Source organism: Epinephelus fuscoguttatus, linkage group LG3 (genome assembly GCF_011397635.1).
Source record: "Epinephelus fuscoguttatus linkage group LG3, E.fuscoguttatus.final_Chr_v1".
NCBI classification, from domain to species: Eukaryota; Metazoa; Chordata; class Actinopteri; order Perciformes; family Serranidae; genus Epinephelus; species Epinephelus fuscoguttatus.
The window spans coordinates 24145877-24173154 of record NC_064754.1 but is presented as its reverse complement, the minus strand read 5'-3'; the positions used below and the strand labels follow the sequence as shown (position 1 = coordinate 24173154).

Below are 27278 nucleotides of genomic sequence, written 5' to 3'. Positions count from 1 at the left end.
AAAATAGATGTGATCAGGCAAACCTAGGAAAATAATCCAGAGATAGGTGAATCAATAAAACCTAAACAGAATAGAATGAATAAAACAAGTTAAAATAGGTATATTCTACTTGTTTTGCCAACAGGGGACACTTTTGCAGAATGGCAGGAGACCAGTGGCCAGTTTATAAACGAACAGTAATACAAAAAGAAAGTTTTAAACCTCTTAACATTTGCTGTCCTCATTCATCTTTGCCACGGGGCAACAACAATCGCAGCACCCCTGCACAGGTATGAAGGGGCATTTCTAGGATTTGAGGGCGTTCAGGACTTGGCCCAGACCTCTGTCGGGGGCCACTTTTCTTTGATAAGCCATCTCTACTCTTATGCTTTTTATGCACTCTGGCACCTTATTTACATTCACAGTACAAAAAATTCCCAGTGTAAATAAATGGGCCACCTGGCACCCTTCTGAGGGCAACATTTGGCCCGCAGGCTGTATGTTGAGTATCGCTGGGTTAAATTGTTTAAAGGTTAAAACAACTAATTCAGCCACTTTGAAGCAGAGGTATAATTAATACCAAAGCTTCAGGTCGATAGCTGCACATGTACATTTTCCTTTAGTTCCTTTCTTTTCTTTGGGACACCCCTAGTAAGATTATTTCCATTATCAGTTAATCTCCCCATTATTGTTTTTTAAGTCCAAGAAATGTTAGAATAGTGAAAAATATCCATCACAACCCAAAGGGACATTTGGAAATTTTCTGTTTAGTGTGACCAACAGTCCAAAATTTAATAATATATTTAGTTTACAATAATATATAATAGCAGAAAAATGCAGAAAAATCCTCACAAGTAATACACCAGAACTAGGTAATGTTCTTTAAGGAGAGACACTCCAGGTGAAAACTAACAGATATCACCATGAAATTTCCCCTGCTGGTTGTTTAGATTAAGATAATTAGTTTGTGTATTACAGGTTTTCTCAATTTTTGTGTTTAAATATGCAAATGAAGCATCATCTAATGAAAAATGCACAAATTTTCATATATTATCAGAGCAGACATCTGAACACCAGATAAACCCAGGTTTGAAATTCTTGTTGTCTCTTTTTATCAGTCCATAAAACAGAAAGTACTATATACAGCAATAAATAAATAAATACATAAATAATAAAATAAAATAGAATAGAATAGAATAAAATAAAATAAAATAATATATAAAAACCACAATTTTTTTCCACGTCTTAGTTAATAAAACGTTATATGAATGATATATGAAGAAACCCCTCTGTAAAAACCTTCAAAATATAGATGGGAATAAAACTGGTGCTGACAAAAAATGGCCTTTAAAAAAAACCCTGAATATTTAAAATCATGAGTCCTATTAGGTGTTGATGACTTACTTGGGTAAAATAATCCTTCAGCCATTTATTTCACCTGCGTGTGATACCGTAGCTATCAGCATATCTTCAAATGCAAACAAGCAGTTGTAATCTGTGGTGCATCTGTTCACTAAATTAGTTTGCTCATTATGTAAAACTTAATTTGTATTTAATTTTTATTTTGTGTTTATATCTTTTATACTTTTAAACCCAGGGTAATAACGTGTTTATCAGTAGTAGTAGTAGTAGTAGTAGAGGATTGATTCAACTATGTTGCTTTGAAATGTCATGTTGTGCACTGCACGCATTAGAAGATATATTACCTTCATATAAGTTACACATTTAAAGGTCCTGTGCATGTTCCCATAGAGCACACGTATGCAGTCCTACAGACTATATGTGCATTTTGACAGCTGCAGTATCCGTGTGCCAAACAAGGGCCAACAGGTTTGTAGTTGTGGATTAGTACCCATGTTTGGACCAAGAATGTGTTGGTCCACGTGGGTTAGGTAATACCTACGTGCTCTGTATGTGTGGCAGACGTGTACAAACACAAAGACCTACATGTGTAAAGGTGTGAAGCAGAACTGTAAAAACTCAAGATGATGATGATCAGTTTTCTTTGCATGTCTTTGCATGTCCATGTTTAGGACAGATTGTGTTCCCGGGCTGCAGGTGGCGTAGGCTTGGGTCTCCAGAATTGGACGCCTCACCTCCTCTTCTTACTTGACACTCTTGTCTTTTGACCCTGTGCCAACACGGGGTCATGCCCATCATTTAAACTTTTTAAATTCTTAAAGAGCTTCATGAATCAATATTCAGTCTGTGCATTATCGTCCCTGCTGGCCTGATGTGCAAAGATGTTCTGGAGTTGAGTCCAAACTTCATTTAGATTTACATTTCTAGCGGATGCCTTTCTATTCAAGGGCACTAAAACTAGATTGCATGCATCACATGACATTTTCAAACACTGAGTGACAGAATATAGGGTGTTGGGTTAACATGAGGCTTGTATCTGTTGGGCTGTAGCAGGTGTTGATATCTGCATGGAGTATCATATACATAGGCCTCTGAGAAAGCAGATTATTTGACAGTAGCAGGTGGGAAAAAATGTTGAAGGTTGTTTAAGGTAAATGTTAAAGGTTGTGACATCATGTTTATAAAAGTGGAGGACATTTTTACTGAAAATTGTTAAGGATCCCAACTCGAATGGAAATGACATTTTCTTCACTGAACATTAAAATAACAGTATCTAAAGTTTTGATATTAGCAAACATTCAGGCCATTTGAGAACCCCCAGCAATTGAGAGTGTACAGTTACTACTACTTGGACTTGAAACCCTTCGTAGAGCTCAGCTTCAAAGACAAAACAGCAGGCAAGCTTTAAGGGTATACTATGCAGGGTTGTCAGTTACCATTCATAAAAATGCTTTCCATTGAAAATACAAGTAGAATCTAAACCCAGATTCACTCTCGTTTGGCATTTCACCTCGCTATATGTGCGTTTCTTCGGCGCTGTGTCTCTTGGATGCCTGCTGCTTATGGTCTGGCACCTAGTAACTACCTTTTTATAAAGCCCCGACTTCACCTGAGCGCTGTGGGGGTGCACGGTCATACGTGTCCCAATCAGCAACAGAAAATAAGAAAATACAGGCAGAGAGCACTCTCTGTATAAAAGAATACCACCACACACTACTAGTAGGTCTAAGTGATGATTGAGAGGGATTGCTTGTGTGTGAGTCTATACATTTTTTTCAGGAAAATCCTGCATAGTATATCTGTAAACTAACATTTAAGCTAATTTTCTTTTGTTAAACTGTAGAAAAAGTAGGAATTTGATTATTTTATTCCAGTATTCTCTATTTACATGACTCTGCATGAAGGGTTTGCAAACAGAAGTGGCAGACGTTGATATGTTTCAGGTGCAGTTTGTTGTTTTGTCCTGGTGTGGAAATTAAATGTGTTTTTCCATTCTACTTTAACAGCCTTTAAATCTGAAAATCAGGATGACAGATGATTGTTATTACTTTTTATGCTGCACGAGAGCATTAGACACATTTTTATAACCATTTATTTCCGAACCATAACCACATTTTAAAGTCTAAAAGTTATATTTAAGTATGTGATAAGAATAAACAGGAACGTGTTTGCCCATTTTAGGCTCCCTACAGTACACCGCTGCCTGCCCATCTAAGAATTAATTTTAACATATCACTCATGACTAATGACTAAGGCATTATGTGATCTTGCAGGATTAGATGTCTCATAATGACTCATCAGAGACCTTTGGTAGCAAATGGATCTGCAGAGCTATGATAAGGCAAAGCTGGAGGGCAGTGTGTTACATAGCTACCAATACTGGTTGCATGAAGCACTGAAGTATTTGCATTAGAGGGAATATATTGTGTGGTGGGTGGCTGGTATGTGAAGTACATTTTGTCTTGATTAAAAAAACAAATTACGATACCTTTTCAGCCTCTCACCTCGACCATATGGATAGTTAAACTGAGAAGATGTTTACATAAATAATGAATGTGAAGTATCTATTTAATCTGTTTGTGTCATCCATAGTTGTCTCCTCTTTGTGTGGTGTCTTATCATAGACCCAAAGCTGTTACTTTGTGAATAATGATGAAAGGACATTTAAAGGGAGAGAACAGCAGCTCAGTCGAGTGCTCATTGGTTAATGGCTTTGGGAACACTGTGACTTCTACAAGGTTGAAATAATATTTTTCGCTCTGTTGCTACAGCCATAGGAACACTGAGCTTTATGGCATTGAGCAATGTGGCTCTGAACTGTAGGAATATGAACTACACCTCTACAGTAATGTGTTCACTGTACTGCAGACTGCTCAGTATGCAAACAATTTTCATGCATTACTGTTTGAGGAATGAGCAATAACTTGATTCTACTGTAGCAAACTTGGACAATTTAAGGTACACTCAGTGCTCCGCTTTTCTTCTTCACACACACACATCGCCGCTCATTGTCACTAATTAAATGTTTTTCCAAAGGAAAGGCAGGCTGCTTATTGTAGGTGGCGTCTCCCACACACTGGCCTTGTCACACAGACAGAGATGAGCCACAAAGGACCAGTGTTCTCATCCTCCCACATGAAAGCAACTAGTTTGAATCACTACCAATATATATTGACAACGAAGTGTCTTCACTGAAACTCTCATTATATGCTGACACACTTGAATTGGTCATTTCCCACCAGTCTCTCTTTGCTGACGTCTTCTTTTACTCAAACCCAAGGTGGCAATTAATTGTCACAGTTGCTCATCTGTCTTGGTTAACACATTTAGTTTACTTTATTTGACACAATTAAGGCATTAAATCACACTCATATAATGGATCACACAATCATTTCACAGACTTATTTCCACTGGTGCAAAAATACAAGTTTCAGTTTGACAAGGCGACATCACAGGAACAGCAGAAACACACAACAAACAGGTGTATCATCATTAAGAAAGTAATTTGGAGTGAAACGTGAAAATATAAACTATAAAAAATTACACACAACTTTCAAGTTTGCCATAAGCTGTCTGTTCTTATTTATTTATTTGTATTTTCAAAGTTTTGTCTTTATACATAGCCACATAGGAGCTTCACAGGTGGAGGTTCACTCAAGGTTCACGCACCCATTGTGTGTGTTTTTACCTTAAACAACCCGAAGAGCAGCAGAAAGGATAATCCCTCACCGGCTTCCCACTTGCTGGGATTGGGTCGTCCAATCTTGCTGCAAACAGAGCCGCCGATTGTCGTCTGTGCTGCCTGAGATAGGATTTAAAAAGGGATAAAAACAAATCCAAGTTTTCACAATGTATAAATCCAAGTATTGTGCTAATTGATGTCAAAATCGTTCTGACTTATATAATTGCCTCGGGTAGGCTTTGCTCAGAAAATACTTCAGAAACAAACCAGGTCCCCAAATTAGCAAGGATATGCATGTGTGGTAAGAGACGGAGCTGTTCTGTTGTAAGGCGTGTGTGTGTGTGTGTGTGTGTGTGTGTGTGTGTGTGTGTCTGCGCGCCCACCACTCTTGCACACTCAGCGTGTTTTTTGTCGGCAGCTTTTTCTGCTTTAGAAGGTAACAACAAAGAAACATGGAGTAAAAGGATTTGCCCTTTTATGGAGCATACAGTTACATTAGGCTATACTCCTCAGGTTTTCTGTGCAGTGACAAATCCTGCAGTGGTGATCTGGTTAGGGCTTGTTAACGAGCCGATCAGGTTTAGTTATGGATGCTGAAATTGTAATTGGATTTATTGCATTGTGCAGCTTTAGCTTGCATTACAGACTAAAGTTCTTAAGGAAAAGGTTCATGGTTGTGCTATTCTTAAGGTCTCAATCGAAATCATTTAAGAGTTTAGGGATTATGTTGTCACCACAGTAGATTCATGAAATTTCCCGTAAAGACCTGCCTCTGACAGGACTTTGTTGCATTGGGGGATTTTGCGGTGCAGCGTTGTTGTCCCAGTCTTAGACACCAGAGGGAGGCAGTGTCCTGACAGTCATGTACATACAATAATACGTGACCCACAGGTTGTGGGTGCTTGTTGCAGCTGTGCTCAGACTGCACTACAGGCTTTACCCAGTAATGAACTGTAGCCTGTCTCACATGGACACTGTCCAGGAGTGAGTGAGCGTTCATGTTTTTGTTTTCTCTAGTACTGCCTCTGGGGTTTGGCAGAGGTTGTAGCCTCATCACTAGCTGATGTAGAGAAGGTGTGGGGGTGAGATTTTTTTGACTGAAAACCACAATTTTCCCATCTTCACTTCACATGTATCTACTCTATGGATAATTAAATGTAATAAACCATGCCTTGCTGCATGTCGGGTGGAAAACCAAATCATCTGTTACAGTTGCAGAACATGCACCGCAATGGTATTATACCTTACTTAAATTAAAAGGCTGAACAATCCCTTATGTACTCGTCACTTTAATCTAAATGCTTTGTTTTGTCCATTTCTCACTGAATTGGCGATAAGGTGGCTCCTACATATGTTTGGATTTGAGGCCTGAACACGACCTGCTCTCTGCAGGTTTGGTCTGCAGCATTCGTTACCATAGTTGCAATGCTGCTTTTCTGACTTTGAGATTCAATGTTAATAGATTTATATGACACAGACAAGGCCTACAGGGTCTCCCTCTCACAGTGCCGACATCTGCAGCCGTACCCTGTCATTTCTGTCGTGCTTGAAAGCTGGGAGTGATTTATAAGTGTACTGAGTTACTAGAAGCTAAACATTCCTGATCTTTAGCGCTCCAGGGATAGCAAACTCAATGACCAGGCAGTAATACAGGAGGACGGTATTAAAAGAAAGCAGACAAACAGACAGGAGACATTTGCCCCTGTAACAGCTCTGTTAGTGTACTTAATGTGTAGTTATGAGTTTGTACAGTAGTGATATTATGACCATAAAATGTTTGTGCAAAATTATTAGAGTGGTTTTATTTCTGGCATTGATCCTTTTATGTTTGGGTAGTCTTGATAACTGTAATGCTCAATGGGGCTGCGTGTTTCTATCTACCTTTTGTAGGTTCATACTTCAAATCTCCTAGGATACTCTCAACGCAGTTTCAGGCTTGCAGTATGTAGGAGGGTGTAAGGCTTGTCACTTTTCTACTGCACAAAGTTAGCACACCCGATGGGAACTTTGTCAAGAACTCCAGGAACTTTATTCCCTTTTTCCACCTGAGTAATCTCTTATAAGCTTTGGTTTATTGCTCATGGGAAAGCAAAAGCAATACAATCAAATTGTTTTGATGTTCCTTTACATGTTATTTCCTGGATCATTTGATGTAAAATGCCAAAATAGGCATTGAAGAAAAGTTTTCTTCTAAGCACTGCAGAGGATCCAAGGGTAAATATGCTTGCATGGCTTGCTATTTAACGAGTTACTTTGAGCCGATCACGTTGTAGCCGACTGGAACAGTGTCTGTCACATAGCTTTGTGGCCTAAGATTAGTCTGAAAGCTCAAGTAGCCTCTACAAGGCCTGGGGCAAGTCAGAGACAAGCAGCCGTTCACAGGTGCCTCGTTGGTTATTTCTCACTGCATGTGGACTACTGTCAATCATGGTTTGTAAACTGAAAGGGGAAAAGAAATTGATTATGTTAGCCAATCATTCAAATAATTAAAATTCTAAAAGCATCACTCTAGGATATTAATAAGGCCTGTTTTGTAGGTCTGTGTTGAAATACATTGCTTTCTATCTCGCAGGGTGGAAGTACCTCAGTCTGGCTGTTTTGGGAATCGGAGCATTGCTGTTCAAGTCAAGCTCAGACCAAATACAGAGTGTAGTAATTGGAGAGGTGCCTGTTCACCTCCTGGGCACTACCGAGTTACCCTTCTGCAAGGCACTGTTGCCCCAGCTCAGGGCATCATCTTATGAGGCAGCCCCCTTGCTCTGTACATTAATGTGAAGGACCTCATACAAAGACTGGGTATCAGTACCTGACACCTTTAGGGTATCGAACAGAATAATCACGTACCAAGCAGTATTGAAATCTATCCAGTCAAGTGACACCTGCATTTGGTCCTTTTTGTGTCGGGGGTCTGATCTTTCTGTCCATACTCCCCACTGAATCAGCAGACTTTCTGTTGCTGCCTTCTCCAGAGCCGTTTTCTTCATGACAGACGGTCAGTTCGACATCTTCGACCTTCCATTCACATTATTGGTATCGAATGAAGTACTCTGGTATTGGTATCACTTTAAGGGTACTGGTATTGGTAGTGTAATTTTTTAAACGATACCCAGCCCTAACACGCCAAGCTAGATCTAAACACCTCGTGCCTACAAAAGACCAATAGATCAAACAAATTGCGTCCCCTTAAGTTGTCTGTATGAAGCTGCACACTTTAACACGCTGCAAATATTGTGGCTGATGGTAAGCAGACTACAAACTGTATCATTGTTCTCATATGCTGTTAATATTTTGTGATTATGCTGAACAATATATATTTCTTACTTCTGTCAAAGCCGTGATATTGCCTTCTTCAGTGTGGAGCAATTTGTTAAAATGAAATAGAATGTGACTACCTCTTTTGGAATCCAAAAATCATCAATAAAAGGCAATTTCGCACAATATTTTCACCACCATCAATCTGTTTAGTCTCATTAAATGCTTTGAATACGAATTGTCAATATGTGTGTTTTAAAAGTTGCTGCTAGAAGTCTAAAAATCTTTGTCTCGCACAGGTGTTGTCATTGTGGCTTTCTGATTATGAACAAGCGGAGAGAAAAGACTGCAGTAGATTGCTGAATACACTAATTTGGACGGCTGAATGTTCAGTTAGAGAGCTCTGTCTCACAGACAGCCTCTGCTGTTTGTTCAACATGCTCGATTGGCTGAACAGCTGCCGATAAGGCGCCAACTTGCTCCAATTGTGCTGAACATACTGTAAAAACTATGGGCGTTGGTCTGCCACAGACACTCAATGGCGTCCAATGGCCTGGTTTGTCAGGGCCCTCAGTCAACTCTGATGGATGTTCTGGCTCTGTAATCCTCCTCAAACAATGGTGGATGTGAGAATAGAAGAGAGGTTAAGCCCTGTAGGTCTTTCTGTTACCATGTGCTCAGACATTTAAATGCAGACAGGGAAGGCTGTACATTTATACATATTCAGCACTGATTGTCAGCTGTTTTAGGCTGCATATTAATCGTCTGCCGGAGTCAGCAATTATAACTTTTCTTAACTCCCTGTTGTTGCACCACTTATTCACTCCTTCACTTCATTAGCACCCCTTTGTGTAGCAAAGTTTAATAAAAAGACCGAACTCCCGCTGCTGCTTCCCTCTTTGTCGCTGCATGTGAACACACTTTAATAAAAGTCCATCCCTCTTGACACTTGGTCAAGTGAATCCCTGTTTAAGTGCATGTGTCATACATACTAACATTGAACTACTATGTGATCGTCTCCTGAAATATCCTCAGCCTCTTTGCTGACATGGACAGAGTTAGTGACATTCCTGAACACCTTGGTTCATGGAGGAGTCACAGAAGGTTGGCATATAACAAATCCCAGCTTCAACTCTTGCGTTGATGGAGGTGATTCAGACGAGCATATCGTAATCTGCTGTTTTGTTGTATGCTGACAGTTTTCATGGCGTTAAGTTAACTGGGCTCAGTGATGATGTAGTCCACTAAGTTGGGAGGACCCGGGGGGGGGGGTCAGAGAATGACCACAATGAGGAAGCTCCCTGGACACGTGTGCTGCGTTGGACGACTGCTGATACGCATTCCACCACTGAGGGGTCATGAGAGCAGATTCCACAGTGCCTGTCTGAGGGGGGAGAGGCTGAGTTGGTCCATCCTCTTTACAGGCCCTGACGGCAGCTGCTCTGCCTGGCTTGGGCGCAAAAGTGACCTCACACCCCAGAGATATTTTAAAGGGTGCCAGTCAGCAGGGAGATGAGTTTTGAGTAGGTAGGTGAAGAGGCTCGGCGAGCGCAGTTGTGAGACGTCTGCACGATGGTTGTAAGGTCCAAGGGAAGTACTACGTTTAATAAGTAAAGTTATCTGCTTGCGACAATAGTCAGCCAGGTTTCGGAGCTCCTTCTGGGATATGATCCAGTAGACGGCCTGTTTTGCAATGCTGAGGCATTGCCCTATTCCCCGTTTCTCGTCTGGGGCTCGGAGAAAGATGCCAAATGTTGCCTCTGGAAAAGACAAGACCTCGTCCCATGTGCTGCTGGAGAACCAGCCACTTGACTGGGCAGATCCGAAGGACGTTGCCAAGGAACCGTTACCCCCTCAGAAAGTGCTCAAGATATTTAGCATCAACATCATCGCTCAGGGTTTGCCTTTCTGTCGCAGACGGGTGAGTGTTGTATGGGTTAGGCCATTCCTGCAGTTCGGAGTTAGTTGAGCCACAGAACCCAAAAATGTCAAAGGTCATCCTTTACTCTCAGCCCCTGTCACATTGGTTGTTGTTGCTTTGCGTTGGCTTATCACAGTTGCAAGTGAGGATGTATTACTTGCTTTGTTTTGTCAGCACAATGAAGTTTCCACTTCCCATATTTACTGCCAAAATAACACTTAAGTTCTGCTGAATTTAAAAATCAGTCAAATTAATGTAAAGTTACAACCCCACAAAACAAATGAGCAGAATATCTTCCTTTTTAATGATGACATGTTTTAACTTGAATACCTCGTAGACTGCTTCAGTGGTATTGGTAAGAATAAATAAGAACAATTAAGATATTTGCTGTTGCAAGATGGCGTTGGGTTTTTGTCAGATGTACTTCAGTCGTCTACGTATGTTCACAGAATCAAAAGTGCAGCGGCTCCGCCCATGGCAGCTGAAGGACACTAATATATAACCTTAAAAAGATCGATGCCAATAAGCCTATTTTTAGGCTGTTGTTAGATAAAGATACTGTATATGCATTATCGGAAAGTAACTAGGAAAAATACGTTCTTCATTTGCAGCTCTTGGAGAAATTATCACAAAATAAATAGTAAATTTATGCTACATAATTAATATCTCCAATAATCAGATCAATAAATATTTTGTTCATTTTAGATGGGGTTGTATAAGTTTTATATACAGTAATCTATACGTCTTGAAGTGTATACAAATAAAATAAATAGCCTCCATCTGTCAGTTTCATCCATCATGGCCCGTTTAACGGCTGACGATTTAATATTAGGTGTCTGCAGGTTCTTAAAATGTCTAAAGTCCTTTAAAGTCATTGAAAAGTCTTAAATTTGAATGTTTTGGGGGTATTAATTACCCCAAACATTTTACCTTATTTCATTTATCTATCTTTTAATTTCATTATGTCATTGTGAGTCAATATCTTCTGTGTGAAAGTTTTTCATGTTACGTGTCTTTAAACGTACCACTGAACCTATTACAGTCTTTTTATTTTATATGTGCACTGACTTGTTGGCAAAATGTAGTTTGACTTAATTGACTTTCTTAAAACTTACCTCTGCACATGAATACAGATCTGCTACTTATTTTTATACTTGCTTGCAATGCTTGAATAAGAAGACGATAATTTATTAAAAAATCTGTCTTAATTTTGATTAAAAATGATCTTGAATACGTCTTAAAACGCATTAAATCAAAGCGTTTGATACCTGTAGACACCCTGTAACATAAATCCCTTCTTTATGCCTTCTTTTGCTCATGAGTAGTTTTGTTTTCTTAATTGGGAGTTATGTTTGCATTATAATTGGCAATTCCTTAAACATGTTTGTGCAAGTTGAAGGTTGAAGCCGCTCAGAAACATCAGCGCTCTCTCACTATGACATTAGTAATTTCTTCTTCTTTGACAGCAAATTAGGTTGCCAGTAAGGAGCTGTAACAGTAACACTACTCGCATAAAAAGTCTCCTCTGACACGCCCGCTGAATTAATTCAGCTCGGAAATTAATACGATTAAACTCTCATGTCAAGTTAAGATGCTTCCCAAACGAACCCAGGGTAGTGTTTGAAAGACATAAACCCTCTAAATGACTCTCTAATCTCTCCGTGTTTTGTCACTGGCAGTCTAACGTTCAAACATCAAGAGATTATAGCCAGTTATGTATGACACTTTTGGAAATTGCTCAACCTTCACATTTTAATTGTATAATAAAACGTAGATTAAATAAATGTGCATAAACCAGGTTCATCAACACATGTTTTATTTATGCTGCCATTTGAGTTTTTCATCATTTTGATTTATATATTGTGCTTATGTCACTCCATTGTTTTTCTGTGAATTGTAGAAGATCAGAAAACAACGTTTTCTTAAAATGTAAAAATGTAAATGTAAAACAAATGCAGACTGAAGAAGTCAACATAGTAAATATTCCCTGAGGTCAAATGTTCAGTTTTGGTTGATTTAAATGTATAAAGCAGATAATGCTCTTTCTAGCTTTCTTGTACTGATCACATAATTGCGTTTTATAATAAATGTCTGACTTACTTCCACAGTTAAGACAACAAGAACTTAACAGGCATTTTTTTTTTTTTTTTTAAATTAACTTGACAGGATTTTAATGAAACTTTTAGCCGAGAACATCTCGGCAAAACAGACACCAACTGTTTTGTATGGCTGAGTCTGACCTCTGAGTTACACAGTGGTGCTGACAGTGTTTTCTTAATGTCACGAGAGATAAAAAGATAAGCAGTTAAAAATACCAACCTCCAGTCTGTCAGAAAAAAATCAGAGATAGATGGGTTAGTGAGGAGAAAGGTTGTGAAATATCAGACGAAAATAGATATAAGGGTCGATGTCACAATGACAGGGGAGTGTCAGCATGTCCTTTTTTCCATTCCTGGTTTTCTGTCAGATCAAAGCGAGCTGCTCTGTCGACCAGCTTTTTCCAGACAAAGGGTCCATTATGGTGATTTAGTTTTAATTAGTGATGTTTATGCAGTAGTTAAACAGTAGGTTCAAAGGATAAGCTGAGACAGACCACAGCAGGAGGTTTCTTTAGTTTAACCAGCCACAGGCTTAAAAATGTCCAGTCAGATCTTTGTTGCAAGGCGAGGCAGGGCTGATTTCAGACAGAAAAGGAATGCAGACAAAGAGCAAGACATATTTGTTTCCAGACTATTGCTCCTATTCTGTCTTCTTAAAAAATAAAAGTCAGAATTTCTTTGTAGCATCAATAATATTTTTATTCAATTTTAAAAGGTTTACACAATTCATGTCCACAACAAGTATCAAACTTAACAAAGCAAATATATGATGAGGAACAAAGCGTGAAATCCAATCACAGTCCTCCCCATTCCACTAACCAAGAATAACAGCCAGAATATCGTCAGCAGGACGGTTCTCCATCTCCTGAATAGTACAACAGTGACAGATGAGCTGAACATTTGCCTAATATTAAACTTGAGGAGAAGAGATACCTATGTAAAAAAAAAAACAACAAAAAAAACATAATTTCTTAAAATAAATCGATCATACAAGTGTTGCAAATGTTTTTAATGGTATTTTACGTTCTGTTCCAGTTCCTGCACCCAATTTTGAACCGTTCGGAGCATGTCGACCATAAAAAATTGGTTCGGAACCCCAAAAGTTGGGTCCCAGTTAGAAAAGAAATATCAAGTTTTCCTTGAACCTAAGTGCGAACCATGACGATATCGAGAAAGGATGGGTTCTTGCACTTGATAGTAATCTGTGTTTTCTTATCGTTATTAGTTGGTTCTATGTCGGGTTTTTTATTTTGGACAAAAATAAACATCTCGATCCACTATCGTGCTACTAGTGATTACTTCCGTTGAGGATGGTGCAACGCCTCCATTGATGATTACAATGGTTCTGCTCAAAACCTGTGAAAATGCAAGCTGGTTGGCTTGTAAGCATCACGGTTCCAAGAAAACTGAATGGAACCGGTTCAAGAACCAGCACTAAGTTGGTGGTAAAAGGGAATGTGTAAGAGTGTCGGCCAGAGCGAGATTGATGTCCTAGTAAGGAACGAAGTATGTTTTGCGACTGAAGACATACTCCTTCGCAGAGCTGCCTCCATGCCTGTACAACACAGCCCACAAAACAGCTTTGCTGGGGTTAACTGAACCAAATTTGGACACTGATGACCAAATTAGTTTGAAAGAAAATGCCGCAATATCTTTGAATTGCATATTTACAAATCACATCACAGTTAACCAAATAGTTGTCATGAAAAATAAGCAGACTACCCTTTTTGCATAAAGACACCATTACGACTGTGTTCATCGTCATTTTCATGGACACAGTACATAAATAAGGCTACAATAAGGCTGTGAAAATTCAGTTATTGATTTTTTTTTAAACTCATTTTGTTTGTAAATGAAACTAAAGTATGAGGGAAACAGTAATATAATGTATTCAGTGTGTTAGCTGCACTACTTAGCTACTACTTACTGACAATTATTTGGCAGTATAATGGAATACATAGTCAGAATGTTGAACATGTTTTTTTTTTTTTTTTTTTTTTTTTTTTACATAATAAACATCTAGATATTTGTACTGAGATGTCAAATATGCTCCGAAAATACTTCTGTTCTATTGAAAAGTCTGGAAATTTGACTCTGTAAAAGTATGGCATTATGATCTCATTTGTCCGCTTTTTAGTTTATGAACAGATTCCTGTAATAGTAACAGTACTCCCATCTGCCTCAGCTGTGTTTCAGGTGAGCCTCTAGCATGGCTGTTTATGTATGTGGTGAAAAGATGATTGCTGAGACTTGTTTATTTATGGGCTGAATTATGTTGTAAATGATGGGTTTCACATCTGCCAGTCTGTTAACAAACTTCACAGCAGTAATGAGATGGTTTTGTCTCTTGCAGGATGATAATTGGTTTGACTGTTAAACAAGAAAGAACTGGGGGAAAGCACAGTTGGGATTATGCCTTGAGTTAACATGTTAAACTCTGCCATCTGTATGCCAGTGGATTAGACAAAGGCATCTGTGTTTGTGCCCAGGAATACTTTTACTTCTTATTATTTTTCTTATTTCGTTGTGTGAAAGAAGAAACTTGAGCTGTTTGCAAAGTTGGTTTTGCTGGATGAACTAAATGGAGGGTCCCACAAGGCCAGATCATGGTGTTGGTGCTCCATGTGGAGCAGGAAGCCACGTAGCCGCTACTGGGCATGTGGCAGCTGTCTCCAGTGAATGGCATAGCTTGGATTTCCTAGGGTCTCTGGGGTATGGTGCCAACTTAAAGTCGCCTGAAACTCTGTCTTCAGACTGAACAGACTATCCTGAAAATACATTTTGTATGTTTTAGCTTTTTATAATGTTGCTTGTGTCGTCTGCTTTATCATTCCTCTATTTTATTCCAATTAAAATATTCATTTGGAGGTGGATGTGGGAGATTTCTATGAGGCAGTGTTTTTTCACTTATCTATAATGTCTCGTATCTTACTGTGATCTGCATCGGCCCTAAACCTTCTCCTACTGTGCTGATAAAAAAAAATAGCCCTAAATTAAATTTGAAACGTGACCAGGAGGATCCACACTGTATTTCCGGGAGCCAGAATGGGCATCCAGCTGTTGCAGGAGATAGTGATCAAGATATAGAACATTAACAGCAGGACATTTTAGTTGCGGTATTGCTTTTCTCACCCACCACACCCTGCGCTGCAGGCCTGTTGAGTAAGGTGATCTGGACTTGCCCATGGCAGCTATGTCTATATCAACAACTACCAGCAAGATGCATTTGCTGTCTGAGCAGGTGTTGTGGGTGTGTTGCAACTTTCTTTAGCAAGTTTGACTTGAGCCTCTGCGTTTCCTGTGGTTTTGTCTACGGACATGAGGATTAGAGCCACACAACTAGGGTCTGGAAATTTCCCAAGGGAAGTTAAGCTTGGGAATTTTGATGAAGCTTTTTTTTTTTTTTTTTTATACTTAATTATACTTTTTAATAGGTCTAAACAAGTAATCAAAGTTTTATTGAAATCCTACAATGGCCTACTGCAAATTTTAAATAGCAGGAGGTGTCAAAATATTATTTAAAAATCAAGTATTGTGAGGCGTCGGTGGCTTAGTGGATAGAGCAGGCCCCCCATGTACAGAGGTCTTGTCCTTGCTGCAGCGGCAGTGGGCTCAATTCCATTCATTCCCTTCATCGCCACGCCGTCCTGTCAATTAAAGTCATAAAAGCCCCAAAAAAATCTTTATAAAAAGCAATTAAATATTGTGCTGCTGTGATGCCCTAGCCCACACATCATATTCCCCAGACTTAAGAAAACATTTTATCTTGGTACAGACCCCTGCAAAAATTGTACCATAAATGTTTTAAAAAACAATTTTCAATGAAAATGAGGATAATGAAAAAAAAAATCAATACTGTCGCTATTGAAATCATATCGCAATTGCAATGTCAGTCAAAATCAATCAATTAAGTAAAAAAAAAAAAAAAAAAAAAAAAAATCATTCAGCCATACTTTTTAGTAATGACCTTATTTGGATGGGAAATATACATACATACATAAAATCTGACACAGAGGAAGTCCAATTAGAGAATATGGCCTTAGAGGAAAATCATAATTTTTATAGGTGGTTTTTAGGAAATGTGTTTGATTGTTTTCAATCAATGAAAGCTCAATACAATGTTAGATGAGCCAACCCATTGAATTAAAGTTCACCTCTACTAAATTGTTAATTTTTTTTTATACTGATATTTGATATTTTTTTTCGATTATTTAAGCAGACAGACAGAAAAAAGTAATAGCTACCAATAATGAAAAGCACAATGAAGAGCGATTGTCAGTGTATAGTTGCTTTGATTTACGCATTCGAAAAGGAGTGGGAAGGAGTATAAACTTACTGAATCCCGCCCCTTCTCCATAAGTCATTGACTGAAATGAAACAGACAGCTTTCTTATAAAGATAGACCAGTACCTAAGACTTTTCTAATATACCATTGTTATTATCTTTTAACGTTGTCACACAAAAATAACCTATGTATATGTATATGATAGCAATAACCAAATATCTATCTTACAAAAGCCTATCTTAGTATATAATATAAATTACCACTTATCCGTGACTTACAAGTACAAACCAGTCTAAATGTATCATACTTTGCCGCACAAACAAAACAAATGTAAGTATTAATGTTACATATCTTCATTAACTTGTCCAGCTATCTTTTTATATTTAAATAAGTGAACATATGAGTTATACGAAGTATGAATATACGTTTTTCTACCAATGTATACTTGTGTGTACACCCATATACCCATAAATGAATACTTATTTACATATTAATACATTGTTAATTACAGAAAAATAGAATATATATTTATATATATTCATACATATACATTTTTGAAATTTCTATTAAAAGGGTTTACATTTATGTCTGTTTCTGTCATTAAAATGTTTGACTCTATCTGCATGTGACACAACATGGTAAATACTGCCTGAGCAAATAATCTCTATATTCCTATTGTATTCATCTTACTTCCCATTAATTCCCATGAAATGTTTCCACCTTGACTATTTCCAGAATTTTACAACCCTACACACATCTCCTATATTTTATTACTCTGTTTACGTTTTGTTTGCTTCTAAGACTACGAGTTGCCATTATCCTGGTGGCCCATTTGTCGTATCGACAGAGGAACTGTTGTCGCATGTGTTTCCACGTTACAACAGTTTCCACTGTCAACTGGTTAATTAGGACAGGATGCCTTTCAAAAAAAAATCTTGAACAAATGTGTGAACAGAGTTTTATCCGCTAATTAGTAAGTTTGTATGCACATTTTTTAACTTAGTTGTGAATCTCGGCATCAAAATGACACCCAGAAGCCATCTGTCATTGTTTGAATGCGCCACTTTTTTAACCATCTATTTTTGAGAACATATGCCTGGATACACCGAGGATATTCGTATTCACTTTCAATTCGAGTTGTCTGTCCCTGCCCCGTTACGTGACAACCGGGGGTGACATGATCCGGCTCCTGATCCTGCTACTACCGAGTCAGATGATCTTATGGCAGCTCAAGTGTTGTTTGTCTTCACTATTCATATTTCAAAACCAACTGTTTTCCATCAACAAAACCTTGAAATCACCTCGGCTTATTCAACGTGGGGATTGTGCTCAGTTAATTTTAGCATCACTATCATGACCCTGCTCTTTGCTGCTTCTTTTCTGTTTCATATTTTTAGTTGTTTTGCAAAAATGCAACCTGTTGATGCAACTGCTCTGTGATTATCTGTGCACATTTAAAAGTATTTAAATGCTACATTTCTGAGTGGCAGAGTCGAGCAGCTTGTTAAATTAAATAACAAAACTGTGCTGCCTTATCTGAGTGAAATGAGAAATTAATATTAGCTGGAAAACAATTTCACAAGCAGCATAAATTTTCAAGTAAGGTGCAGTGGGGGGAATTCTCTGTGCTCATAATGAAAAATAGCCACAGCAGGAACACTAACTAACAGCAACCACCACAGGAAAACTAGATTTGTGCATCAAGCACCTGATTAAAATACTTCAAGTCTCTTAACAACATCACCAGCGCAGATTTTTTATGTGCTTTTTATTAAGTGCTATTAAATGTAAGTAAATTAATCTCCTCAGCCTCTCAGTAACACTAAATTTATTTTAAACTTCTCCGTGCTACATAAACGCTGCGGCTCCTACCTGCCTCCCTCGTTATTCATTAGCAGTCAGCATTTCACTTTCGATAAGCTCGCTGCCCTGGAGGAGCAGCTGCCTAAACTAATGTCGGCCTCTGTAGATAAGTGTTGTGAAGAAAGTGAGGCTCCCCCTGACAGTATCTCGCTGCTTGACAAACACCATCACTCAGGCCTTTTAACCGTTTTTCTCCTGTTTTTAGATAGCCAGATGTGGAATATTGGGTTTGACAGCACAAGAAGTTAATTAGTTTTTTGAAGTTTTTTTCCTCTTCTTCTATAACTGATGCAACACATTGTAACTCGGTGGTGTAAAGTTGCCACGGAGCTGGAGGGAGATGAGATTCTCTGCTTGGTTTGGTGTTTAACGATGTGTATTCAGAATTTCAGGCTTTTCTACTTTTGTTTCATCGCATTATCTCTAAAAAACTAGAAAATAATGATTAATTACTTGGTTTTTTTTACCAAGTAAGACATGTGGGAAGACTTTAACTGTCATGAAAATTTAGTTTTAATAATATTTTGTTGGTTTAGAATCGTCAACAGGTATTAGATAAGATGATTAGTCAACAAAAAATTAATCTGCATCTATTCTGATTATCTATTAAGTGATATTTCAAGAAAAAAAAACAACTGTTCTCTAGTTGCAGCTACTCAGTTGGGAGGATTTGAATTTTTATACGTCTTATTTGACAGTAAATTGAATATATTTAGGATTTTTCTAGTTTTTATTTTCTTAATTTTCACTAGGAATGCATTGTTTGCGAAATTCTGGGCTGATACTGATGTTTAAAATAACAATTTGGCTGATAGCTTATACTGTTTGTATAATGTTTTTTTTGTTGTTTATTATTTGTTTTTTGTTGTTATTTATCCCCACTTATTTGTCAGGGAACAAAGAAATCATCACTATAAAAAATAACTACTGTTTCAAAGTAATTGAACCCTTCATTTCACTACTTTTAAATGAGCACAAATTCAATCATACACATTTATGATGTAACCTTTCATACAATCTTTCACATGAAAAACCTAAAAAAAAAAAAAACCAACATTTTATTTATTTATTTATATCATACTTTTCTCTCCAATATTTATTTTATATTGCTGTGAACACATCATGAAGATGTTGTAATTTACCTTTGTGCAATAATTAGTGTTACTGAATGGAGTTTGAACACATCATACTGTAACTCAGTGTAACCTCCGTCAGCCGTTAGTTCCTGCCACCAGCTGCTTAGAGCTAACATTAACTAGCTCCCCTCCTGCTGATGACATCATGGATTTGTTGTTCACAGTGTAGCATTATCAGGGAAACAACAGGGTGCGTCCCCTGATGCGTTGATAGTGAGTTTACTGCATCCTTTCATCCCAACGGCACCCTGGGGAAGATCTCTGATCATCCCAAACATGTTTTCTGATGTCTTTTGGACATTGATACCAATGTGCGACAGATAAATCGGTGCATCAGTAGCTTTTGCAGAACAGCAAAACATCAGCACATTAAAATACACAAACCACATTAAAAAATACACAGTAAATGTTTGGTTGTCTGGAAATGTTTCAGGATTTATACATTTTTATTTATACTAGTAAGGCATTTATTTAGTTGGTGTTATGTCTCGTGAATGTTGCATTTTTTCCTTCTCTAATTTTAATTTATTTTTGGAATTTTCTATTATTATTTTTTTTAATTTTTTGAAAAAAATATATCATGTTGAGCTTTTGGAAATTGTGCATTTTTCACTATTTTTCATTATAATGAAAATAGTAGTTGCAGCAGCTGTAGAGAGTGAATCTGTGCATTGGTCGGACGGGCTGCTGTGGTATGTTCATATTTTATGTCACTGAACCTCCTTGGCTTGCACAAAGAGTCATCCAATGATGTTACCTTGATGTCCCATTTGTTGAGCACCTGCAGAGTCACTGATCGAAAGACGGCTGATTTCCGTCCGCCGGACTTCAGGCCTTTTTCTCTGTCCTGAATTAAGGACCACACCACAGTACACTGCAGGAGGTTGGATTCCATTGCCCTTGGGCTCCAAATAACACAGAGGGGAGGAAGGCATCTGCCATTGGCTATTCTGAGAAGCAGTCCCATTCCAGGGAGCACACAGATCCAGTCAGCCAGCTCCAAAGCACCCAGATGAGCCAAACAGTTTTGTTTACCCCTCGATTTTGATTGCGTCTCATGACTACAACACCCAAATACTGGGGTGTTTGTTGAGAAGCGTCTCTGCCTTGATTGAATGCTATTTAGCTGGGCCTTTTATGATTTAAGTGCAAATAAGATACCTTTTAAAATAGTGTGTTAAAAAAATATACATCTGGATATGTGCTCACACACCATAATCAGTAATCGACGATGTGAAATCTGTCTTTTTGACATTGCACATGATCTTTGAACTTTAAGCCTGATCTAAATACCTCTCGGGTTCAAGCTGTGGGCGTATAGTGATATACTGTTGTTGTGCTGTACATACAGAGCATACTGGATAGCGATGTGCTCCCACCTGCCACGGGGCTGCCTGAAGGCGCTGACATTTCCCACGCTAGTAGATGCTGTAGGAGCTGAGCAAAAGATCCACTCCTCCTTTAGGAAAGTGTCACAACTCCTAAACATGATTTTAAATGAAGATGTGAAGCAAAGTGAAAGCTCTTTTACACTTTCACACATACAGACACTTGCATTACTTGCCCAGTTTAATTATTCATCTCAGCTGTGCTGCATGGCACACACACACACACACACACACACACACACACACACACACACACACACACACACACACACACACACACACTTTGCTCCATAATTCAGCACAATTGGACACATTCAATAGACTTGAATCTGAAACAGCCACCTGGGTAACCGGCTCTCGAGGTTCAACTGCATTTCGGTGCTTTTTTAGCTCGTTCTTGTGAAAAGCTGTTGTTTATATATTACCTCCTGCACCAAATCTGCTGAGGTGTTCCTTTAAAACGTATGTACTCTTCTCTGATTGAAAAGTGCAGCCCTCCTGTGACAGTGACCACACTCGAGCTGCTCCGAGACGTTTGAAATATTTGGTGTTATTAAGGAGTCTCTAAGCTGCCAGCTATACGAGCATGGAATTTGTAAGCTGTCTATCATTTCTTCTCCCCACAAAACAAAATTTATAATTCAAGGGACTGTTCTCCCATGGTTCACACTGCATTAATTTTAAAAGCAACCAATATAGCGTTATCTCACTCGGGCGGCAAGCTAGCAGGTGAGTCCTCAAGGTTCTGAGCTGTTCTCAGTAGCTGGGACAGATATATGCTGCCATTCATTGTGAATGGGCTGTAAAGCACTTAATTCTCTTTTGAAATCTGATTATAATGATAAGATTTAACTTTATTTGTAGAGACTTTTCAAAAAATGGTACAAAGCTTTACCAGGATTTAATACAATGCAGTGTATGTTAAGGTACAACAAAGAGCACATGGTAAAAATAATAACAAAAATAGTCAAATAAGACTAAGGATCTGAACCTGCTGGCTCATAGGGGAGCAGCATCTAAGCAGTGTAGCTGGGGGCTGAACCATAAAGTGCTTGAAAGATGATTAGTAAAATCTCGGAGTTCAGTAAATTATATAACTGACTGGTAGCCAGTGAAGAGAAACTAAAATAGAGCTGGTATGATCATGTCTTCTAGTGTTTGTTAAAAGTCGAGCAGCTGCGTGTTGTGCTAGCTGACAGTGTGAGATGGCTTCTTGACTCTATTTTACAAGTGCTGTACAAGTTTTTAAACAGTTGTATGTGAATTGATTCACACATTCAGTTGTCTGCTGCTAGTTTGGTTGTTAGTGTTACTTGTGTGTAGAATACAATGATGTGTATAGAAAATTGCTGAATATTTAATAGAAACTATTGTAGTATAAGTTTTTGCTATTGAAATGGTATTATCTTTTCATTTTGAAAGGCCCTCATACTCTATACTCTTAATCCCACTGAGTGATAGGGTACAACAAGATCATACTATAGAGAGGTGAAGGTACGTCCAGTGGACCACCATGGGATTTTATTTTGGAAAAATGTACAGTAGATAATGTTGAGAGACATATAATTTATTTTAATCCCTGTTGAACTGTGCCATTTATGACACATATGATGTTTAGAAATTTAAAAGATAATTTTGCAAGTGAAGACAGTTTCACTTTGTTGTAAAGTATGACAAAGTAAGACTGTGGAAATACATTATTAGAAAAACTGCACACCCACGTGCTGGTAAGTGACGTCAAATAAGGTCTCATGGAGGACGCTGGAAGGGAAGGAACTTTGCCTATTTTCTACCAAAGTTTGATCAGTTTTGGTTGTTTTAGAGGTTTCTGTTTTTGTGGGTCAGGGTTGTACTGTACATCTGACTTTTGGTACATTCGATCAAATCCTATGACAGTGGGCGGGTTTAATGTTGATGTTGCCAGGAACATGTCAGGTAAATGTGATCAAACACCAAACACGCAGTCTGTGATGAAGCAGAATTATTGAGTTTTTGAGTGTTAAGCTCTTGTCAGATACAGCTATGGAAGTTTTTGTCCAAATTTTACGTTTGAGTTTAAATATTTAATGTTACAGAGGAATACTCATGGGCTCTAACAGGATCTGCAAAGGTCATACAAGTGATTCAGTTTGTGCTCAGAACTGTGCAGATGCTGTTTAGATGCCACATCTTAATACGTACATATATTTGTGTGATCCTGTAGGGGTAGGGGAAAAAATCTATACAGCATAGTATTGCTATATTTTTGTATGGCAATATCGTATTGTCACACAGAGCTAAGCATCGATTTTTTATTATATAAATTATTAATGTGACAAATACAAGTTAAACTTTACTATAACCTATTAGAATAATATAATCAATTGCTTTTTCAGTCCATGAGACACATTTTGCTGCTACAAAAAAAATGCCTGAAATGAGATAAACAGACTGAAAACTTGATCATACTGGATTAAACAGATGTTGACAAAGTTTTCCTTTATAATCTTTTACAATTTACAGTTGAAAAAAAGGTAATAAATCACAATATTTTTTGCAATATATTTTATCTCAATACTCAGCATATTGCAACATATTTAAAATCGCAATAATACTGTATTTTGACTTAAGTATTGTGATACTATCACATCATGGATCCTCTGGTGATTCCCACCCCTAGTACGGATGTAGGTGACATAAACACTACAGTTGATTGCTGTAACCCTGTTGACAATATTAATGGCATCATCATTTATGTTCCTTGGTGTAATTTCATCTTTACAATCCACCTGGCTTCGCTGTGATTTCCCTCCAGAAATGTGAGCTGTGAATCACCGTGTCTGGTCCTTCTCCCCCGTCTTTGTATCAGCATTTCTCAGCGCTGACCTTCAACAAGCCGGCCCTGTGCCTTTCACAGTGTCCTGCTCACTATATAATCTGGTCATCAGTGAAGACAGCCTATGAATGGATAGCTGACCGGCTGTAACTGATGCGGCCGTCTGCATAGTTTGTCTAATCTGTGTATGAACCCCGCTGTCTGAGTCACAGTGTGTGGTCCCTCTGCTTTTGATGTGCACTTCTGTTGTACAGCAGTGCTGTCTGGACACTTGCTGCCATCCTGCACGATCACATTACAGCAGAAATGACAGTGTCTAATGTCAGGTTTGTGACGTTGTTTTGCCTTGTTTCTGTTTAAGCAGTTTGAAAGTTTATGGTAATGTGAATGCTATATACCAAAGTTTGAAAGTTACACTACATTATCAGTCAGGAAGTTGCAACCAAACAAGCCTCATCAACGTCTTTTTAATATCAGAAAAAGGAAAAGTGTCTCTTACAAACAAAATCACGGGGATATTGTCACATCCATAATAAAAACCATGAAACGAAAGAACACTCACATTCAGGTCTGTTATGACTGAAGCTTTACTCAGTTGAAACATCCTCTAAAGCTCTTCATACTATTTGTAAAGGCAGAACACCTTGAGCTCGCCTCCCTTTAGTATTCACCTGCAGCCGATGAAGTATCAAGTGCCTCCTCAATCCTTTAACGGCAGGAAGACAAGGTTTTGTCGTTGAGTGTATGAGTGTGCATACCTTAGCTAGTGTCACGGAGGTTTCTTGTTCTAAGGGTAAGCAGGAATTGAAATACTTGCTCAGCAACAAGAAGATAACAGAAGAGAATGCAAGGCCTCTGAGAGGGCAAGACGATCAGAACACTTTTGAAAAGACAGGGAAGAGTATTGAAAAGAATATGTCACAATAATAGAGCACTAATGCAGCACAGGCAGTTCTGCTGGTGTTGAAGCTGTGTCTTTAGCATGTGTTCAATCTCATCAAGGCAACGGGACAAAGGAGCCTTGTCGGGTGCAACACTTTGTACATTACATTGTAAAATCAAGCTGAATACTGTGTGAAAATTTCTTTTACAAATAATTTGATTTTACATTGTTTTCCAGTGATTCATATCTGAAGCACACACTCTCCAAACATTCAAAGACACAAGACAATGAAAAACAATTATGTTGTGCGAAACGCTCATGGGTCAAACTGTTTTAACAAACTGTTCTTTGATTGTAGCATAAAAGTAATCTGTGCAAACCATTTATTGCTAAAAAAAATAAATAAATCAACTGTCATGAGCCAAGAAAAATGGTTTGTTTTCAGCTTTGGGACAAAGCTTTTTTTGCTAACTCAATTGTTTTTAATGTTGTTGTTTTTTTGTTTTCTTTAGCTTTTTAGTTGATTAATCAATCGGTTAATTGACAGAAAATTATTTGGCAACTGTTTTGGTGATTGTTTTAAATCCTTTATTCAAGAAACAAAAAATGCTGAAATTCTCTGGTTCCAGTTCCTTCATGTTTTATTGCTAGTTTCTTCAATCTTCTAATGTAAACTGAGTATTTTGGGGGGTTTGGACTGTTTATTGGACCCTTTTTTTAAAGGACTAGTGTGTAGGATTTGGTGCCATCTAGTGGTAAGGTTTGCAAATTGCAAGCAGCTGAAACTGATCCTTTGTGCCAAACACGTAGGAGAACTATGGAGGTCTATCTAGAGCCAGTGTTTGGTTTGTCCGTTCTGGGCTACTGTAGATGAACATGTGGAACCTGTGGAAGGGGACCCTCTCTGTATGTAGATATAAATGGCTCATTCTAAGGTAATGAAAACACAACAATTCTAATTTTTAGGTGATGACTAAATCCTACACACTGACCTTTAAACCATAAAAAATCAAAATAGCCAAATTTGGAGATGCATCTTGTTTTCGAACTGCTACATTATTTATCTGTAATGATAATCGTAACATAATTACGATGACTTAAGAACAAACTGCTGACTTTGTGTACCAAAAGTTAACCTTACATCCTCTCAGAGATGTTCAGTAACTCCTCTCGTGGCTGTCAGTGGACAAGTGAGCATATTCAGTCTATGTGAGTTGTGAGATACTGTACCCGATTCATCATCTGACATTGATTAGCAGCATGTACAGTGTGAGAGATGATGGATGACTGCCAGGTTGGGGCCATGACATCCATATTTATAATTTGTGCAGTTTATAAATGACCTTGGGTCTGGTGTACTTGTACCTCCAGATCTGACAAGGAAGGCCATGTTCAGACCAAAAATAGCACTCTGTTTAAAAACCACAAGGGGCTGCGTTGCTACAGGTACCGGTGAGAAAATGAAATATGATCCAGGAGGTTTAGTTTGAGGAGTACATCCATGACTTTGAAGGCTTATCACATGCCAGAACACTGCCCAGGGGTTTATAATAGTATGAGGTAGAATTTTACAACACCGGAAGGTTATCATGGCGGCAGTCATTTGATCCTCGGCCATGGCGTTCTCAAGGTAAACAGAGGAATTAACGCTCTTAATGTTGTGAGGTAACCTACCAGTAGTGTACGCTTGCACATACATGGTTTGATTGTGTGAGCTGTTTAAATGCAGTGTCCTGTAGGCAGTGGTGGAATGAAAAATCATGACCAGGTTACTCAAGATAATCGCAGATGGAAGCATGCACCTACTCCCGGATGAGAGGCTCGTGTTCATCACAGATGATATCCTCCTCGGCTGAAATGTAGTGTTAGCTAGCTCAGTGATGCTAGGTGAGCTAGCAGTGGATGCACACGTCTTTCTGCTTAGTGATACGGCTGGTGGGTGTAGTTTGGTAAAAAGAAAACAGTTCGCACATAAAAAAAAAATTGCTCACAACAAGGTAAACAGGTTTTGAGTAACCGGATCATGATTTCTAGAAAGAGACATTGCTGTTGAGTTTTTCGAGCGCCAACTAGTTCCATTACATTCAAGAGATATCGCTGGTTTCTCCAACACCCAGTAACTTACACCAAAACAATCTAGATTGATAACTAGCACTACTCCTACTACTTTTTAATTTGGATGAACTGTCCCTTTAGGTACAAGTTTAAGGTACTTGTACATTACTTTCGTATTTTCTTCTCACACTACTTTATACTTATATTCCACTACAATTCAGAAGGAAATATTTTACTTCGTCCTCTGCTACAAATATTTGGCAGCTTTGATTACTTTACAAATGAAGATTTTTGCACATAAACGTAAGAAAATGTACAAGAAGAGCTGGAATTATTAGTCAATAAATTGACTGACAAAAATGCAAAAACATTTCAAACGTAAAATCATGATTTTACATCAGTGCATGAGTAATAATAATCTAATGATACAGTATTTAACAGCATAACAGCCACAGGGGACATTGAGTACTTTGAATACTTTAAGTTTTCCTGATTATACTTTTACACTTTCACTTCAGTAACATCTTCAGTGCAGGACTTTCTCTCTAACAGATGACC

General features: G+C 38.2%; 1 protein-coding gene across 3 annotated transcripts in view; it reads left to right on the top strand.

Annotated features, from left to right (window-relative positions):
* Positions 1 to 27278, top strand: part of fbxw7 (F-box and WD repeat domain containing 7) — a 162471-nt gene that overhangs the window by 61328 nt on the left and 73865 nt on the right. The window contains exon 1 of one of the 3 annotated variants that reach the window (XM_049571246.1): positions 9795 to 10196. The exons of the other annotated variants lie outside the window; for them this stretch is intronic. Coding sequence (XP_049427203.1) covers positions 9969 to 10196 — 228 coding nt within the window. The 5' untranslated portion in view covers positions 9795 to 9968. Of the gene's footprint in view, positions 1 to 9794; positions 10197 to 27278 lie in introns of those variants that run through there. 3 annotated transcript variants of the gene reach the window in all.